This window comes from Rhea pennata, chromosome 10 (genome assembly GCF_028389875.1).
Source record: "Rhea pennata isolate bPtePen1 chromosome 10, bPtePen1.pri, whole genome shotgun sequence".
In the NCBI taxonomy this organism is placed as follows: Eukaryota; Metazoa; Chordata; class Aves; order Rheiformes; family Rheidae; genus Rhea; species Rhea pennata.
In genome coordinates, this window is record NC_084672.1 from 1,061,746 (window position 1) to 1,081,894 (window position 20,149).

General features: G+C 36.4%; 1 protein-coding gene across 2 annotated transcripts in view; it reads right to left on the reverse strand.

Annotated features, from left to right (window-relative positions):
• SPG11 (SPG11 vesicle trafficking associated, spatacsin) overlaps positions 1-19,484 on the reverse strand; it is a 42,438-nt gene extending 22,954 nt beyond the window's left edge. For both annotated transcript variants that reach the window (XM_062583971.1, XM_062583970.1), the window contains exons 1-23: positions 19,263-19,484; positions 18,075-18,259; positions 16,989-17,216; positions 16,020-16,218; positions 15,280-15,417; positions 14,141-14,598; positions 13,419-13,564; positions 12,228-12,360; positions 11,676-11,831; positions 10,139-10,317; positions 9,792-9,968; positions 9,191-9,262; positions 8,621-8,748; positions 7,783-7,961; positions 7,050-7,257; positions 6,695-6,898; positions 5,667-5,773; positions 4,690-4,835; positions 3,699-3,860; positions 2,865-2,931; positions 2,209-2,374; positions 1,127-1,332; positions 245-353 (exon numbers count right to left, since the gene is read on the reverse strand). In XM_062583971.1, the coding sequence (XP_062439955.1) occupies positions 245-353; positions 1,127-1,332; positions 2,209-2,374; positions 2,865-2,931; positions 3,699-3,860; positions 4,690-4,835; positions 5,667-5,773; positions 6,695-6,898; positions 7,050-7,257; positions 7,783-7,961; positions 8,621-8,748; positions 9,191-9,262; positions 9,792-9,968; positions 10,139-10,317; positions 11,676-11,831; positions 12,228-12,360; positions 13,419-13,564; positions 14,141-14,598; positions 15,280-15,417; positions 16,020-16,218; positions 16,989-17,216; positions 18,075-18,259; positions 19,263-19,474 (3,965 nt within the window). In that variant the 5' untranslated portion in view covers positions 19,475-19,484. The remainder of the gene's footprint in view (positions 1-244; positions 354-1,126; positions 1,333-2,208; positions 2,375-2,864; positions 2,932-3,698; positions 3,861-4,689; positions 4,836-5,666; positions 5,774-6,694; positions 6,899-7,049; positions 7,258-7,782; positions 7,962-8,620; positions 8,749-9,190; positions 9,263-9,791; positions 9,969-10,138; positions 10,318-11,675; positions 11,832-12,227; positions 12,361-13,418; positions 13,565-14,140; positions 14,599-15,279; positions 15,418-16,019; positions 16,219-16,988; positions 17,217-18,074; positions 18,260-19,262) is intronic.
• Between the last annotated feature and the right edge of the window lie 665 nt (positions 19,485-20,149).

Here is a 20,149-nt window from a genome sequence, read left to right on the forward strand (position 1 = left end):
AAATGTAAGCTTTGAAAAGCAACCTTTACTTCATTACATTTCAGTATTCTTGTCGATACACATCTATTACTTCTAATTTTTGAAATATCAGGATTATATGTTAAATTCAAATTCTGTTATTCAGTTTGCTGCAATAAAATATAAACAGATCTCTTTAATAATACCTGAACACATAAATGTTAAAATTCAATACTCAATGTCAAATTGTCGGCATAAAAAAAATTTTAAATGGTGTTTTACTCACTTATTTATTCCTTGATGCTCAATTGTATCCCAAAAGGCTTCTTCCAAGCAGGTAAGAATTTCTGCTGCTGCTTCTTTTTCACCTTCAGACAATTTTGTTAACTTTTCAACTGTTTAAAAAAATGAATTATTATTTCTGAGATACTATTTTGCCATTAGAGAAATATTTTCAAAGGTAGCAGAGTAAACAAGAAACTCAAGTCCTATTAATGTAAACACTTCAGTAAGCATGTCAAGTCAGGTACAAAGTGCCTATACAATTTTTGAAGAAGAATTTCAGCTTTCAAATCATCTAAGCTTTTTTTCTTTTTTCCCCCAAGCCTGATCTATAGTTCTAAACAACATATTTTTAGAACTATCAGGAAAATGAAAATTAATAATTAATCCCACTAGTTTCCTAGTCAGGAAAAAACAGTCAGGAACTGCACATACAAATTTCTAAAGTTATTCGTAGGACAAATTTAATGTCTTCTCAGTTCCAAACGTTTGATTTTAATACTATCATATGACAAAACTCAAGTAAGAAAAAGAGATTTGGTAATGTCCCTCTATTTAATCCTCTACTTTATATTAAAACATTAAGCTGCATCTTACTAAAAATTACACTGAGCCTTAGGCAGCTGTTTTACTCTATCCATTACAGGCTACAGTAATTCTGTCTGCTTAATATATTGCAGTCTTCCAGACTTATTTGGCATGCCAGGTTCAAGCTGCACCTTGAAGATTAGTAAGACATAGCAATATAAGAACAGCAAAATTCTTAGCTCTTCAAAGACTGATCTTACTCTTCCTGAGAGACTAGGCACCATCTTTCAATCCCTCTCTGCTTCTCCTCCTGATCAATATATATCACCCAATTTTAAAATAAACAAAAGACACTTACCAAAAGAGTCTCTTATTGGACTGTGCTGAGATTCTTCACTTCTAGTTTTATAATTGAGAATAATGTTTGCAACTTTAATATCAACTCTGAGCTTGAGGCTGTTAAGACCAAGCAATTCTAGAAAACAAACACAGGCTGCTCCTATTGAAGGTATATGAAAGAAAGAAAGGGCCAAAATATAGGCTTCATTTCCTGCTTGCTGAATCCTACAACAAAAAGAACACCAGTTAATACATATGATTTTCAACCCACCTGTCAAATACAAACATTTCCCATGTAAATAAATACTTGTAAAGTTCACTAACCTCACAAAGATTTTAGTAGCATGGGATATGTTCCCTAACCAAGAATTTCATATTTAGACTAAATGTAGGTATGCGAATAAAGCCTTATACATAATAAATGTTCAAAGGACAGGCACAGAGTCAGGAATCTAATAAACTTTAATAAAAACTAAAGCCAATGCAAATGACATGATAACTAATAATAAAACCACTGTCAGTAGTTTTTAGTATAAAATGATATACTGCTGAATTTACAATCTAAGCACTGCAGCATCAAGAACCTGAATCTGATTTTTGGATTGCACTGAATTAACTGTAAAAGGCTTCAAAACAGTAGCTGGTTCACTGGATGTTTGAAATTTTTCCATACTAGTAACTGAAAAATTTAGAGATGCTTGAGTCTGACATGAACTTTAAATTCATTCTTAGGACTTGTCAAAGTGGCATCTTTTTTCTACAAAGTGACATAGAAGCTCATTAGAAGAAGAGCCTACCTATGTTTGATACAACTAGTACATTTTTCATTCTTTGCTTTTATTATGTGTATATTATTTAGTAATTCAAATTAAAGCTCATCTTTTAAACGATATTTTATTTCTATGCTACCAAATGCTAGACTGAACAGATTTCCAGGACACCTAAAATTTCAAGTAGTTAACACGTAAATTTTACACCATTCTGTGCTCTTGGGATGATCTGCACACCACTCTTGAATGCTGTCAGGAAGGATTAATGTAGTTTTTGTGCTAGGTTGTAACATCAAAAGAATGATCCAAATACCATTTTTAGAAGACTTACAACTGTTTGGGGGATTTGCTCTTTATTAACTGCTGGACCAAAAATGTACCAAAAGCAAACGATGGACGTCCATGGTGCAAATAGTACAAAAAATCTAGTCGTTCCATTATAGCATATTTGTTCACCAGCTCAGGGGAAGAAAAATGAGGAAAGTCACTTGATGTATCTAGAAAGAATATCATCATTTTTATGAGCTGATAAAATAGTTGATTTAAACATAGGAAATGGCTTTCAGCTACCGAACATGAGATAATAGTCAAATACTTCTCTTTCTCTAATTTAAACTTCAAAATATCCAATCCCAACTGGAATTATAGTTTTCACTGTAAAAACAGAACTCTAACACTAACTTCTTCTAACAGCCATTGTCAGATCATTTGTTCTTAGGACCTCAATCTGCCTTTAAAGGAAAAAAATAATGCTTTCCTATCTCATAATACTTTATGAAGATTCCTGTCTGTGAAGAACTTAGGGGAAAAAAGACAATTCATTTAGCCATGGTTTAATTCCAAAGCAAATTTTTAGTACAATCAGTTATATTTTTGTAAAAGGAAAGTCCTTTAGAATAATTTCATCAGCCAAGTGATTCCACTGAAAGGTTCTTTTATCTGAAGTAAACAGGCTAAGAAAGCATATAAAACTAGAGAGTGACATACCTGATAAAGCAAGAGTATTTGTTGACTGCCAGCCAAACAATTTAGTGGGATCAAAGGGCACTAATGACTGAAAGATTAGACACAAAATATACTCAGTCAGCTTAAGATTTTGATATCAGACCAGACCAGAGAATATTTCAGGAAGCTACAGCAGCAGACAGTCAAAAATTGCCTGCGCTGCTAGTTTTATCTTGTACAGCTCTCTCTCAAAAGCACAAATTTATCTACTGATGTAGGACCAGAACACAAACAAGTGCAAAGAAATGCTTAGACTTTCATCTAAGGAAATGGGAAATAATATGTTCAAGTATTTGTTGAACTGTGATCTTAGCAAACTACCACTTTGCTAAAAATGAATAGTTCATAGTATTTCTTCCAGGTATCAGCTTGTCATTTCATATCACATATCTCAATTAGAAGGCATTTGCCCAAAAATGTTTGTCATAACTTTCTAGTAGATGCTATCGTTTAATTCTAAATTACAATTTCACTTAGACAATTTAAAACAATTTTTTATAATACTAAACAACCTGGTTACTGAATACAGCGAGAATATTATTTTTCTAACATTCTAGCACTGTCCCACACAATCTCTGCTGAAGTTAAACACTGCAGATGTCTTTACATGTTGTCTAGATTAAAAATGCAGACTCATTATAAATAATATTGAGATATTATTTACAAAAAAAAAAAAAAAAGCTATAAACTTTAGCCCCCAATTAAGGATTCCAAGAAAACAACATTGTCCCTACCCACCAGAATTTAGCTGAAAACAAACTTCTCTCAGTTTGCTTTTCTTTTGTCAAACAGCTCTCAAGAAAAAATTTTGTATACCTGAACCAGATGATAGAGAGAGATGTCAGGTGGCAAAATTCCATGGGAAGTACACTGGGGAAAGAGAGCAGCTTTGAGCTTGGGGTAAGGAGTCAATGCCATTTTTAAGAGCTGTGGATCAACTTTCTTTACAGTTCTTTCTGTATCTTCATTCTGAAGAACCTATATTGAAAAAAAAGTAAAATTATTTTACTAGGAAGAAATAACCGCATTAGGATAATAATAATAAAACAATCTTTGAATGTGTCAATCTATCTAATTCATGGGAATTTGGCATACGGTAATAAAATAGAAAAAAATATTTTGAAAAATCCTTGTAAGTTATATTAGACAAACCTGCAACAACAACTGTAGTTTTAGGCTACTGTGGTAAAAATCACAAAGCTGTCTGTTCTACTGCATGTATTTTTATGATGTGTTTTTTTAAATCTCTGTAACACAATAGTTAGTTAGCACAATGTAACCAGTAAGAAAAAGTTTTTGATGCGTACCCAGATTTTTAGTGTTTAAGAATAAAAAAAAAAAGAAGAAGCTGACTAACATCTATTCAGACCCAAACAGAAGAGGAGACTAATAATCCATTGTTTCATTTAGTATAAAACACTAAGTGACTGTAAAAAGGGACAGTAGTCTAATAAAAATAGGTACATCATTTTAAGTTTTTTGAAAACCTTTTCATAAACTGAAATTATTTTAAGAATACAAGTGTCTATAAATATTCTCAGCTATAACTGCTATGAAGGAGTTAAAGAATCCAATTCACATCCACTCGACCTTGTTATTTCTAAACCATAGTACTTTCTGAAGCACTGTTGTGAAAGTAACATTTAGTCAACTAAAATTGGAACAGGCAACATCAAATCTAGATTTTTGCATAAGAAACTATACAGTGGCATTTGTGTATTCATTTTTAGCAACTTATTCCTTTTAGTTTTAAACATCAATCAAAAATTTCTCCAAAAACTTGTCAGTAAGTTGTTGCACACAATACCTGATCAATACCTCCAGGTGCATACATTGTGGTTGCGAGTGCTAATAATGTACGCCCTTCCAGTAACATGCTGTTCACACTGGCTTGATTACTAGGAATCAGTATCTGAGCATTTGCTAGACTGGCCTGAAAAATCATCTTTGGATCTAGAAGAAAGAAAAGTAAGATTTAATATCATGAAAAAACAGTATTATTCATTTATGCTTAAAATTGTTTTATGACTAAGAAACAAATTGAATTTTCTATTTATTTGCTGTTAATAGTGATGTTTTTCTTTATTTACTCACTAATAGAGACAAGCCTTTCTAGTTTGTATGAAGTTTCCCCTGATTTCAAGCCACAATTTTACCTATGAAGATTGAGTTTGAACCAAGTCCCACATTTTTGCATTTCATTACAAATTACTAATACTAATTACATTTGCTGAAAAAATGCAAGCTGTACTTATTATTTTTATCATCTGTTAATGTCTGCCTCTACAAAAGAGGAAAGGCTTTTTTTTAAAAAGAGTTAAATGAATTAGAGAGTACAATTTCTAGTACTCTCTAATGAATTAGAGAGTAGAATTTCTAGTGATTTTCAATCATTAACTAAAGCAACATCTTGATCCAAGCAAAGACATAATCCAAGGTGCAGAGAAGCCAAAATGCACCGTGGAACTCGGAGGAAGCCATAATTTTAATGTATATATATTTCCTTATGTATTCTCCTTCTGCTCAGGCTTTTACTAAAATAATCAGATTGGAGGCTATGATGATCATACACAGACCAATTCTGACACATTTACAACCTCAAAATCTTTATGTATTTATATTTGCAATTGTTTAAGTAGGAATTATCATCAATATTTTAGAGGTGAGGAACTGATTTACTATAGTCAAAGTCTGCAGCAGAACAGAGGAGTAAATCCAGATGTCCCAAATACTTAGCTAGCTGTTTAAACATTGGGCCATAGCTGAGTGAGGCCAGCCTCCTACCTCGTGGGTTACTGGCAACCCCTCGACATCGCACAAGAAATTCAAACCAGGGATGAGCTTCATGCAATTCCTTGTTATCCAAAATAGGACAGTTTGAAGCAGTTAAACTGGGAACAAGATGAGCAACAGCACAATGAAAATACAATACTTGTTCATAAAAACCACCATCCTCTGCCTCAGCAACGCTCATTAAAAATAAAGAGCGTCTGACTTGGTGATATAGTAATTCATTTCATTTTCATGACAGAGTCAAATCGTATCATCTATCAATACAAGATGTACAGCTCCAACTGACAGGCCATCTCTGGCAGTTCCCTTCCATAAGACTACATTTCTGTGCTTGCTTGCTTCTATAAATGAAAGTAGCAGTTTCCCAGGTTGACAACCCAAAACACTTCTCAAAGAGGCTCAATTCATAAAAAACATTCTTTGCATGGTCTGATTATTTTATGCAACTAGTTTAATTGATTTGTAGGCTTTCCCCTGTCCCACTTCTACCTTCTTACTCAATTGCACTGTTAGACTGGCATGAGAACTACGAAATTTTTTTTATTCTTTGAATGCAAAGTATACGCATTTCCAAAACTCAGTATTTCTTTCTCCTCTTCAAATCCCAACTAATCCTAATTTAGATGGAAATTAGAAATTCCTTTATTTGTCAATATATTGAGAATAAACCCATGCCTGTGCTCAAAAGACAGTTTCGGAAGAACAAGTTGGCTTAGCTCACTTAAGATTGCATTGGTTATATTGTTATACTGATTACACATATAATGGTTTCCTTTACTGCCTGACATGCAAATTCATCATGACAAAACAACAGGAATAAAGCTCCAAAATACAGCATGAAATTTAACACACTGCCCCAGCTTTTCATGAAATGACACTGCTGTGACCCAAGCGGTCTTTCTTGCCAAGTAGCAAGGTCCTCGGAAAAATTCTCCAGACAGTTACTAATGTTGTGTTTTACTATTTAAATTTGCATGTAATCTGATGGATGGATGGATGGATAAATAAAGCATTCATACCTGTAATAGTCTAAGTAAGTGTATAACAGATACTGCAAATTATGTTCTAAACAGTGAAGAACAAAACGAGTATGGAAGTCCAAACCACTTGTAGTACTGAATTTTGGGACAGGGTGAGGATTTTGCATTACTCCCCCAAGGTAAGACAATCTTTGAAGCAGAAGTTCAAAATCTTCTAACTCAGAAAGGACAAAAATTCCATTTCTATCAGAAAAAAGAAAAAGCATACATACAGTTAGGCAGCTATCTCTTTCTCAAGTTCTAAAATGTGGTTTTAGTTCAAAACTACAAAGAAGATCTTCTAAGGAATTCCATGTAAAATAGAAAATTAGTGTAACACAGGAAGGACACATACCTAGCTAGTTTGTTTAATATTTCATTTCTCATGAAGCCACTACATAACATGTTTTGGTCAATAATGTCTGGATTCAAAAGGGGCCAGTTAACTGGTCCATATGAATTCTGCTGAGGCTCAGATTCTTCAATCCATGAACAAAGACTAAGCCAATCATGCTGGGCTGTCAGGTGCCTCCAAAGAACCTCAGGATTACAGGTCTTGAATTCTGCATTAAAAAAAAAAAAAAAGAAAAACCACACAAGAAGAAGAAATCCTCACAAACACTATTTATGGAAATACTGACTTTTTTATACATGTATATATTTTTAATGAGTTGGTATTTCCTTTTGCAAAGATGATGCTGAGATAGATATACTGTTACAGCTAGTTAAACATTTACTTTTGAAAAGCTAAATACAATATTACCCTGTAACTAGCTTTACAAAACACAAGGGATTATCTCATTTACAACAAATAGCAACTCATTAGGTAAGTCTTTTTCAGCTAGTTCCGACCTCTTCTCTCCAGGAAAAACACAAATGGCTGTCAGAACACAACAGGACAAAATAGTTTGTTTCAGACTGAATCTGTAACTTACCATTTTCTCTGACAAAAAGTAAGTGACCTATTGTGGTAGCACACAGCTTTTGTTGCATCAATGCCACTTCAACACAACTGCATTATACTACTTCAAAGACACTAAAGTTTTTAATTCACAATTTCTTAAACTCTTTAGTACTTAAGTACTTGCCTTCACGTGTTTTTCTGGGGAGAAGAATCATTTCCTGAATAAGCTCATCCCACCACTGAGCCCAGTTAAACATCACTCTGAATTCTCTACTGTGAACCTGATGTTTATCACAATTCAGGAATGAGTCTAAAACAGCTGTATGTCTGGAAAGTTCTTGTTCCTTTCTCCAGTTCGTGAAACTGCAATGAAGTTTTCCATTAATACATATGTTACTACTCTTTAAGAAACAAGAAATGATGAAAGGATCAGTAAGTTCTGCTAGTTCCATTTTGAAGAGAGTTGTACAAGTGGTTGAGGGACTTACTTGAGCCAAGAATGTGAAAGCTCATATAAAAGCAATCAGCAAATAAAAATTTTTCCAAAACTGACATATTAAATGTTAAGTATAATGACATTTTTACAGTTATTTAATTTTAAAAAGAAAACATTTGGTAAGAGATTTTTCTAAGTTGCATTATGTTGCAATATTATGGATATCATATCAAAAAATAGAGCAAACATTCCACTGCAATACGTTTCACTTGATCAACAATTCTAACAATATCCTTAGTTATTAAAAATGCTCTATTTATCTTGGTAACATGAACAGAAAACCACCACTGCACTAACAATAGTAAGTCATGACTTAGTCTGGAAAGAACATGACAGCAATTACTACATTCATGAGAAAAGTCATCGGTTTTTATACTGACCTTTTATCTGCAAATGAAGTCCTACATGACAAACTACAGAAGACTACATTTGTTAGTGCAGTAAACCATATGGAACACAGAAGTCTGCATATTTAAAAGCCTATTAACTTTATTAGTTAATAATATAAATCTATAGATCACATTACCTGGAAAGAGATTGAATCTCTTTATTTTCTTGGAAGGATTCTGAGTAAAAGTTTTCAACTTGATGCACAAAGTCTATCATTTTCTTCTCTTTTTCAGAAAGATAATTTTCTTCTTGTAAAACTTTCACCTTTAATTCAAATTAAAGTATTAGCTCTGATTAGAGGTTTTCTCTACTCATATATTAAAGTTGCAAATGATCCTGCAAGTGTGAAGAGTAATCAACTATAGGAAAAAATACTGGATGCACTGAGGTCAATACATTTTTATTTAAATTTCAAGAGGGCCAAGATTTGATATTCTGTACAAGTAGACGAGAAGTAGATCAAAATCAAAATACAAGAAATGACATTTTAACCATAGGCACGTCAACAATCTTTCTGCAGCTACATTTCATGGATGAAGAGACAAAAACATTTAGTCCCCATTCTGAAAACGCGTTCAATACAATGTTTCTCTCTGAACCAAGAAGTTAAAACTTCAGTAACTTTCACAGAAACTTTCCAAAAGTTACAAGTTTTCAGTGCTGAGTACATCAGATAGACAAAAAAAAAGGCCTTTTTTAAACTTACCAACAAATCTCGTACACTTTTATTGACTGTGTAGAAACATATCTTATGCAGTTCTTCGTTTACATCAAAACCCTAACAAAAAATAAGATATTAATTGTATGCAAACTATGCAAATGCAGCTGTACATTGACAGAATAAATGCATCTGCTTCCTTTCGAAAGCACAGAACCTTTTACAAGCATGTTTATGATGCTTGCTTCACCACATGGAAAAGATTAAGTTCAGTACTGCCTTTACTCATACCTGAATAAAACTGCTAGAGATAATGTAATTACCCATCGATCCATGTGATCTCACCAGCAAGCTTGCATATAAAACTTGTATCCATCCTTTGCTACCTAACTTGTCAGAATCATCTTTACACTTCGCTGGTCATGACATCAGTCAACATACATTCATCAATGTGCCTTCATGATATGTGAATATCATTAATCAAACTAGTTCTTAAAAACACATTAATTTTAACTGTACAAAATACATTTCACAGAATTATAACATCAGTAAGAAAGCTAAGACTCCCCCCACACACACTTAGCATTCACTTATTTCATTTGTCATGAAGTGTTTAGATTTATCAGCATGCTAACTGAACAGCTCTCACCATGTTTCTTAAAAGTTCTGAGGCTTCTCTGGAATTATCCTTCAGAAGACGGTCATAGACCAGATTTAAACCTGTCTGAATAAATTCCTGAATATTTTGAGCAGGATGCTGACGCATATGGAAGAAGGTCTGGGCCTCTGGTACTTTGTTGCTTAAAATGGCATCAGCAATGACTTCCTAGAAGAGAAAAATATTTCTAGAACAAATTGATCCTATTAATCTACAATGTTACCATCTTTATGTTCCCTATTTTGACTTTTTCCCAACAGTTTGAAAATGTTTTCACATTAATCATTTCCCTGAATACATTTCAAAATAATACTTGAAAATTAATTATTCATTTTTACCTCTGTTGTTAGTTTCTCCCACATTTGACTTTCCTCTATTATGGGCATGTCCTCCTCAAGATCACTTCCTATGTGTATGGTATTTGTCTGCAGTCGAGGAAGCTTGATTATAAATGTTCTAAGGTCAATAATGTAATCTGATAAAATATTTGCAGCCTTCTGCAGGTATTCATCAAGCTCTGTCGAGAACATCCAAGATATCAGATTATTAACAATACAGCATTCTTGCTGCTTATCAGTGTTGAATGCATTCTCCCTACTCTAATAAACTAAACACACCTCAGAGGAAAGAAGACATTAGCTCTGAATAGGTACTGATACTGACTGCTACTGCTGGGATACAGTCACAATCCTACCAGTGCTTCAGAGGTTCACCTGTCTTCACTGAACTGTTTGCCCCTTCAGGAACTAGCAGATGACAACTGTAATTTTTAGTCAATCCAACCAATTTTAAGTCAGATGAGTCCTCTTAAAAACGCAGGGGCATTCTACCATATCATTCACATAGTAAGCAGCAAAGACCATTAAAAATCACATAGAGAAAATGCTTATTAAAGGAAGAATAAATGGCCTGTATTTTTTACTGTCACAAGAAATCAGTTCTGCTTTAAGATGTGTAGTCTCCTGGCCCACAGACTTAAAAGTACCACTGAGACAGCCATGCAGACCCAAAAAGCAGTAAAGTACATCGGACATGTCACCCTGCTCCCCAATAGCTCTCTCTAGCAAAACAAAGACTGAGAGCTTTAGAAACTGAAAGATAACCTCAAGGGCAGGACACTGAGAAAGTTTTTCAGAAAGGAAAAGACAGGGAAAATGCCAGTCAGTTGCCCTCTGGAATTCTGTTATTTTAAAACTTGGTATTCCAACTTTTACTCTATCTTGAGCCTTTTAGCCGTAGTTCAAAGAGCAACATTTCAGCAGTAGAAATAGTTTAAGTAGTCATTCACTCCCACATCCTTCCTACAAACCCTGTCACAGATGCTTGTTCTTGCTTCTGTAACACCCATTGCCTTATATGGTGAATCAGAATGGGAGGTGATCCAGATAAAAAATAAGTAATCTGGTAGGCTATTTTACATCTGTATCAGTTTCTTAAACTGCTTTATTCCCTTCCACAGGCATAGAAATACTTGTGAGAGTTCAAGTAGTAACACTGAGAAAAGAACGAGCAGCTGATGACTAAGTTCAAACCATTTAACTGCACTACTATCAAGCATCCAGTGACAGCCTTAAAGTCCAATTCTCTCAGTGTTATGCATCCAGAAGTCCCACTATGACTATACACACAGTCTGATCTGAAAGCCTGATCAAGAGGCTTATTTATATCATAGTTGTTCAGCCTAATGCACATACTGTATTCAGATTAATTTCTCATGTTTCCCCCCTAAATAACATCTTTCATTCGCTTAACACTAGCCCAAGTTTTTTTGTTAATTCTAACCAAATTCAGGCTTTCAATCTAAAAATTAGTTCTTAATCCAACTAAACAATGACATATTACATTACTATTACGATTCCAAATTAGTAATCTTACCCTCTGTATGCAAAAAAATCTCTTCAAGTTGTTTGTTAAGGAAAGTCAATGTGAGGTTTAGCAGCTGCTCAGAAAAGTGTTTACTTTGAGTCTCCAAGTTATTTTCTCTGATTGCTGAGCAAAGTAAATTTAAGGCTGGCCTCAGCTCTTCCAAATCTGTAATATTTAAACAAAAAGGTTAAAACACCTATATTCTACTATATAACAGATTACTTCACAAAAATTTAAATTAGAACTCATGAAGTTATGCAACTAAAATCTCAGAAGATCTGTCAAAAAATATGGGTAACATTTTTGGGTTTTTTGCCTTCACATCAAATGCTTAGAACACTGATGTCAGTGTTAGAACACAGCCCCAAAACACATCTCATGCACCATTTTTCTCATTTTACAGGAGCAGAAAAGCCACAATATAGCATCATCCAAACATACAAGAGAACAGGCAAGTCAATATGCTATTATGCTATTACAAAAAAAAAAAAAAAAAACATAGAAAGGTAAAGAAAGGTAGTTACATTTAAACTTCAATGTAGCTTAAAGTATTTTACTTACTTTTCAGGAACAACTGGGATGCAGTATCAGTAGACTGTTCAGGTCCAGAACAGGATGTAGAAAGACTGAAAAGACTTTCTTTGCTTTTTAAAAACAAGTCTACTGTGTCTAGCTGACGGTTCTCCAAACCAGCCTAGACAAATATACAGCAATAGTATTATATAAACATTCTAAAAAGGTATATACTACACTTATTGCTGATGTTTTTACTTCATATTCAGTGACAGAGTATACATGCAGAAAAACAAAGAAATTTAAACTGTGTGCATAATAACTGCAGCTTAAATCAACAAATTTATTGGTAAAATACCTGCCATGTTCCATTGATAGGTTTTGCAGACAACCTCACCCCTATATCTTTAAAGAGACAATGTTAATTCAGCAATTTATTGGAGTTTTCTCAGGGATGTAAAACAAATAGTGCAAGAAACATGCCTTTGAATATGCTTTCATCAGCTTAAAATTGCTATGGAAAAACTCCCTGTCAAATCTACTTTCCAACCCACCCTTAAGCCTCCTCCCCCAAAACTCCAACTAATGTCTTCCTCTTCATTCTCTCTCCCTCCAAACATGACTGGAAACATACACTGGCAGATTAATGAATGATCGTATGGTCAGACTGTTGTAGGGTCCCATGGTTCTGGAACAATATTTTTTAAAAATAGGATCTCTGTCATCTAACAGTAGAATTAGACTCCTGAAAAAGTCCAGATGCACAAGATGATCTGCTTTGTTGACAGGTACATCAAAAATATTTTATCACCTACTAGTAAGGGACATGAACAACTTTCAGATGCTTTAAGTTCTTCTCCTGATTTTATAAGAGGGATATGATAAAAACCAAAAATCTAGTTCCAGTAATTTAATATTTGATATTTTACAAGAGAGAAAGTGCTACAAAAATTGGTAAAAATGCTTCCAGAGCCAATCAAGAGGGGGTTTTGTGTACTGCTTACTTAAAAAACATCTTTTTATGCATGTTAAGAGAAGAAATGCAGCAGCAAAGTTAAGTTACTTGGTTTAGGTTACTTGGGTTTTTTTTATTTTCTATTTATAGTAACTAAAACACTACTTTTTTCCCTTAGGTTACAGAGACATACTCTTTGTTGCGTCTAAAACATCGCTAAATTACTTTCATTACTTTAAAAATGTATTTTTGTTATCTGCAAGACATGAATCAAATTTGGTTACCTCCAGCGCATGTATAGGAATCGAACATCGTCCCCATCCATTGAGATGACAAACAGCATCTACAACTCCAGCACTGCCATAGATCATCAATCTATTCAAGAACTCTTCTTGAGTTAAACTGAAGAGAATTAAGGAGAAACCATGCTCTAAATAAAAGAATCAAATGATAATTAACATTACATAACAAAACCAGCAATATTTATATCACAGAATCACAGAATGGTTGAGGTTGGAAGGGACCTCTGGAGATCATCTAGTCCAACTGCTCTGCTCAAGCAGGGTCACCTAGACCGTATTAGACAGGATTGCATACAGGCAGGTTTTGAACATCTCCAGAGAAGGAGACTCTACCACCTCGCTGGGCAGCTTGTTCCAATGCTCTGTCACTCTCACTGTAAAGAAGTTCTTCCTCATATTCAGGCAGAACTTCCTGTGTTTCAGTTTGTGCCCGTTGCCTCTTGTTCTGTTGCTTGACACCACTGAAAAGAGTCTGGCCCCATCCCTTTGACATCCTTCCTTAAGGTATTTGTGGACATTGATATCTGCTGCCTCTCTTTCAAAATGATGATGCTAAGCTGCAGATGATCCATTTAGATTTCACCTCAGCAAGAATGAATCACAAATTATCACAAACAGCTGTGAGACAAATGGGAAAGAATGGCACTACAAACAAAAACGTTTTTAACCGGAGCCTACATGAGAACAATCGTAACAAATCTCACCTGTCAGAAGTAAACATAATGGTGCTTCACTACAATCCACAAAAACACAATTTTTGCCGAAGTGGTAATACGTCACATCTTGTGATTCTAAATTCCAGGCAGCAACAGTCAATTCTTTGTCACTTGTTAATACTACAAATAGCGCTTTAAATGCAGTCACAGATTTACACTCCAATTTCATCATTTCTTGTGATCCTTCAAGAGGTATTTGTTTCCACTGCTGTCTTCCATCACTGATATCTGAACCATCATTTTGCAATTGTTTGGAAAGGACACAGGTAACATCCTCTGGAACAATGGCCATGGCGTTCTCAGAACTTTCATAGATTACAGAATCATGATATTCAACATGGGGAAAATACTGGTACCAAGGCAAATGGCCATACACCAAATTTGGATAATCGGGTTTTCTTTTCCTTATGACATTACACAGTGAGGCTAAGTGTGCCTTCCAGGACCTGGCATGAAGAAAAAGGTTATCTATAATACCAGTTGTTATGCCAAGAGAAACAAAGAGATCAACTTTTAAAGTTTATCAGTCAAATAATATACATTTAGATTTGAACTAAATGATCATAACTGCATTAGCTGATAAAGTCCAGTAAGTTTAGTATTTTTACCGGAAGCTTTTTCTTTTCCTCACAGAAAATTACATCAAATTAAAAAAAAACTACTTTTAGAATGAAATAAATTCACAGGACTGAATAGTTACTGCCTTTACTTGAAGTCATAATTAGTAAACTTTATTAGTATGAATACCTCCATTACTAAAGTTCATAACATAGTTGAAACGTTTTATATGAACACAAAGTAATTTGAAGTCTGTGTGTACTCATCTGTATTAAACACGCATCAAACCATAAAGAACTTAAAATACAAAAATCTGTCAATACTGGCTCAAACTCATGCCCATGCAGCAAACAGCAATTGCTATTCGGAAGCTGTTCAGTGACATATGTGAAGTTGCTTTTGTCTGTCTCTTAAAGCCTAAAATTCATAAAAGATTTAAAGCAAGATGAACTTTCACACACCTGATTTCACTTGCAACAACTACAATTATAAAAATTCAGTAGTTTAGTGATCACTGTTCTATAGGAGGCAAAAATCAGCCCATCTTAGAAGGCATTTTCATGATGTACCTGTCTGTCCGGAAAGACAATGTCATAAGCTCCATACTATAATCAGAACTAGCAAGGTCATCCTCATCAAGTCCTTCAGGTGGCCTCACGGGAAGATTTTCAGGATCTCTCTTACAGAGCAAATGTTCAGGGAACTGTCTGTAAAGAAATACTAAAAATCAGTTTTCACTTGCCTCATGATTTAAGCTTTTTTTTTTTTTTCATATTTAACCACTCCACCAGCAAAGCTACAACTGAAATTGGAAACAAATCCAAAACTGGAGCTATCATAGAGAAGCAGTTTTCTCTCAGAATAATGTATTTCACATAAATGTCCACATAAGCTATCAAAACCTGATGTTACTCCCTTTGAGGTGGACAACCTCCAAATTACAATCGAGGCTTATTTTGTCAAGCAGAATTAGTAAAGCTGTAACAGAACAGTTTAACAATCTCGTGCTCTATAGTACTTGCGAAAGGGTGTACCATTGCCAGTAATTAACAGCCCATAGCCTAATCTTCCTAGAAAAAGAATAAAGTCCATTATTTCTATTTTTTTAAAAGTAACAGAACAAAAACTGAAGTAAATTGGCAGTCTTTAAAGAAATACGTTTTTAAAAAATTATTTTTGACCTACCATTGAGCCAGGATTCAACATACAAAGCTGATAGTGTCTGAAGTATTAGAGTACCGAGATAAGGCAATTTCTTAATGTTAGTTGTTCTCAAAATTTTTATTTAGGAATTCTGCTGCAAACATACCTGAAATACACATTTAGATCCACAGAAATGGCACAGTTGGAAGAACTGATGATCACAGCAACACTGAGATCATGTGACACTTTTACTGCAGTGAGTGGCAATGGGATGGTTTTACTCCTGTCCTCACCCTCCACGTCTCGCTGACAGAGTGCTATGTCAATGGTTGCTAGACGTGCACCATCAAAAGAATCAAAAATATCTTTGTACAGTATCAAAGAAAATGACAGGCTTTACAAACTCTTTTCAGTTGTCCCATGTGACAGGACAAGAGGCAACGCGCAGAAATTGAAGCACAGGAAGTTCTGCCTGAACATGAGGGGGAATTTCTTCACTGTGGGAGTGACAGAGCCCTGGCACAGGTTGCCCAGAGAGGTTGTGGAGTCTCCTTCTCTGGAGATCTTCAAGGCCGCCTGGATGCAACCCTGTCTAAAATGCTCTAGGTGACCCTGCTGAGTGGGGAGGTTGGACTAGATGATCTCCAGAGGTCCCTTCCAACCTTACTGATTCTATGAATCTATGGTTCAGCCTATCCAGCAGAAAGGAAATTACATAGGAGAGGGAAAAACAGATAACTGTTTTCTAAACTCTGATGCACTGAATATTATAGATTATTTCTAAAGAACCTAATTAAGAACAGAATGCCTATTGCCAGTAGACTTCAGCTTGCCATACACATATTCATATATCAAAAAAATTTGAAAATTGTTATTCCAGTGTGAAACAAGTGACAAGCTGAGAAACTACATTGATATATGTTTTTTTTTTTTTTTTTTTTTTTTTTTTTTTTTTTTTAACTACAATGACTGGTACTTTACCACTCAAGCTCTTTGTTGAAAGCATCTTCAAAATAGAGGTTTGAATTTCTTTAATGAAGTTTGTGTTAAACCCTGACAGAACTCCAAAACAGAAAACTGACTTTATTCTTCCAGATCATTTCAACTGAGAGCTAGTCTCTATCACAAAGGATACAAATCCAGCCTGAACTATCTAACAAAAACAGAATTCCCCTGCAGAAATTAGTATCTGTTATTCTTTCCAAAACTTGTGGAGGCATATCAAGGGTAAAGCAGTCACACGCCTCTAAGTGCGAGTCTTCTCCAGGAAAAGTAAAGTGCACAAGAATAAAGTTATTGAGCAGAAGTATGCATGTGCTGTCCTTAAAAGAAAGGATCTTTGAAGAACAAACTGAAGAAAGACCTGTAAATTTAAAGACAGTATTTTAGGATGCTAAAAAACTGATGCATTTGATTTTAAAGATTTCGTAATAAAATTGTAGCTCAAATTCATTTCCTCAGCTACCTTCTTAAAAAAGCATGGCTTTGTGTGTTTACTGGCATTATTTTGGTTTAAATCTGACATTTTATATCTGGAACGCTAATGTTAGAACAGTTCTCTAAAACAGTGCTGGCTGTTTAAATAGGTACTACTGTAAAGGACAAAGGACAAAAAAAGGACCAAAAAAAACCCAGAAAACAATTTTTCAATCAACACTAAATAAAAGCTACTATCTTTGGAAATTAAAATATTTTAATATGGGAGACTGTTTAAGAACATGTAAAACATCAAAGCCCTAAATCCTGCACAGACTGCGTATTTTTACTCTGTATTACATTTGCTAATCACAGAACATAAAGTTAAATACACACTTCATCTTTACAGAACTAGCGAACAGCCCCATCCCTATGTTTTCTTCCCATCAATTCTAAAATTAAAGGGATAATTTGAGACAGCAGGGCTGCATGAATATGTTTATTAAGCTCTTCTGTAATACTCTGTAATATCCAAACATCTTACCCCACAATAGTTTTTTAATTTCCTCTAGTAATATCATTTTTGAATACAGAAATGTCCCTATCATTTTTCAAGTCTCTAATACTGTTACTGATCATGTTAAACCAGTATGGGACCTTCAAACCACTAATGTACTGAAAATAGTGTGAAAATATATATACTTTCCTAATGCTCAATCTTGCTGCCTCTACTTGCTTGATCAGATGAAGCAGAATTAGCCCTATAATAATTTCACATATGGAATAGACATTAAAATTTACTCACTAATATTATTAACTTCAAGGAACTTTTTAAGTGTATCTTCCTTACAACTGTGCAGGGAAATCGGGTTGTATTTTCCATCTTCTATAGTGAATTCATAGACAAACAGTTCATGACTTTTACTAAGAGTCAGTATTTTTGTCTTGTCTGCTTGCAGATCATAATCTTCTGTACTCTCCCACATGAAGCTGGAGATATAACATTCAAAATGTTTATTCACCTTGCTCTTTTTCCACATACCATACATTGAACAGTTCTGGAAGCTTGCTAGCGACACAGCATAATTTTAATCTTTTGCAGTAAATATTCCAACCTCCCCACAACACTACTAAACATTTCACTCCTGGTGGAAGTTGCAACGCAAGAGAGTGTTTGGGGTATCCCTACTTCTCTCTCAGAAGAATAAGATATTTCTCTATTCTCTTGGGTCTCCTCCCTTCACTTCTCTACAATATTATGTGGCATGCGAGCAATGCTCTGCTCGAGGACTTCTTTTAGGAGGGGCAACAGCAGCACTGTCAGCTAGGTAGAAACGGAGCTGCCAAATCATTTCCAGCCTTTCTGTCTCCCTACTGCTACAGCTGAGAAACTTCAGGTGACTCCAAACCTGCTCCCACATGAGAGCATGCAAAAAAAGCAGCCAGAAGGCCACTCAGGATGATGTACAGTGAAGCAAAAGAACACTCTAACAGAGTTAGTACTGCTTGACACAAATGTTTGGAATTGCAATCTGACTGTAGTTTTGACTCAGTATTAAAAGCAAATGATGATAGACTTCTCATGTGATCACTGCATGTCATGCGCAAGAGCTTGCCACTGACCATAAAATAAGGAAGTTAAACACTCAGGGCACTACAAAATTTAAAGCCAGCAATTCCACAAAGCTAGTGGAAATTGTTCTTATTGCTGATCTACTGTAATGAATGCAGCCACTCCACAACTAACTAAGAAGATATAGCCTTCTTAACCCCAGCAGCGGAATTTAAGGGGAGCACATCCCATTTCAAGGCAGGGTTTGAAAGCCCCCTTTGGTCTCCTGCAGTTGTCAGGGACTCCCCTCCTATACAGGGCTGGTCTCTCTGCGGGAGCACCCTCAGTTCCTAGGGCCCACCCGGCGCCTCTCACCAAAGCAGAGGGACCTCAGGGAGCCCCTCCCGGCCTTCCTTCCCTTGCTCGCTCCCCGCCACTTACTCAGCCCAGTCTCCCGAGATAACGCTGCCCCGGGCCCGGCCGCCGCTGCCCGGCACCAGCGACTGCAGGTAGATCCCGCCAGAGGCCAGGAGGCTGCCCAGAGCATCCTGGCCTCCGCTCAGCTGCACCCGGGCCGCCTCCCGCAGGGAGTCCTGCGCCTCCTCCGAGAAGGGCGCCAGCAGGATGCGCAGCTCTCGCTTCGCCCCCTCCATCCTCCTTAGGGCAGGCCACAACCCCCGGACTAACCGCCGCCCACGCCCCAGCCCGCCACCGCCGCCCCCTGCCCCGCCGCCATCTTAGACAGGGCTGCCCTTCCTTCCGGTCAGCTGACAGAGCTGGCCAACCCCCATCACCCGCCTACGGCTCCCAGCAGGCAGTGCGCCGGCCCGGCGCCATGGAGCACAGCCTGCTGGGAGCTGTAGTCTCCCGAGCGCCGGCGGCGGCCGCCCGTGACAGGGCTCAGCCGAGAGCGCTGCGCCCGCCGGCCCCCGCGGGCGGGTGGCGGAGCCCGGGAGAAGCCAGGCAGTCCCCCCTCTGGGGACTCGGATGTTAATCGCACGACCCGGGCATGCAACTCCACACAGTGCCAGGCAGCCTGGAATTAGCCTGAAACCAACAGCAACCCTAACCCCTAGTTCCCATTACCCAACCTTCCTGTTCTAGCTCTAGTTTCAAAATTATTAACCGCAGTGTAATGACAACTCTTTCCCAGATTCTCCCTTTGAAGCTTAAACACTACTGCTACCTGGAAAAGGTAGGCTTTCCTGGGGTAAACTATCAGCCAACAGCCCCTCTCTTGAGGCCTGATCAACAACCTGAGGGCACTAACAGGCCATAACGGTCCTGGGCGGCCTCACCTGGGGCCTCTCCATTTCAGCACAGCCCAG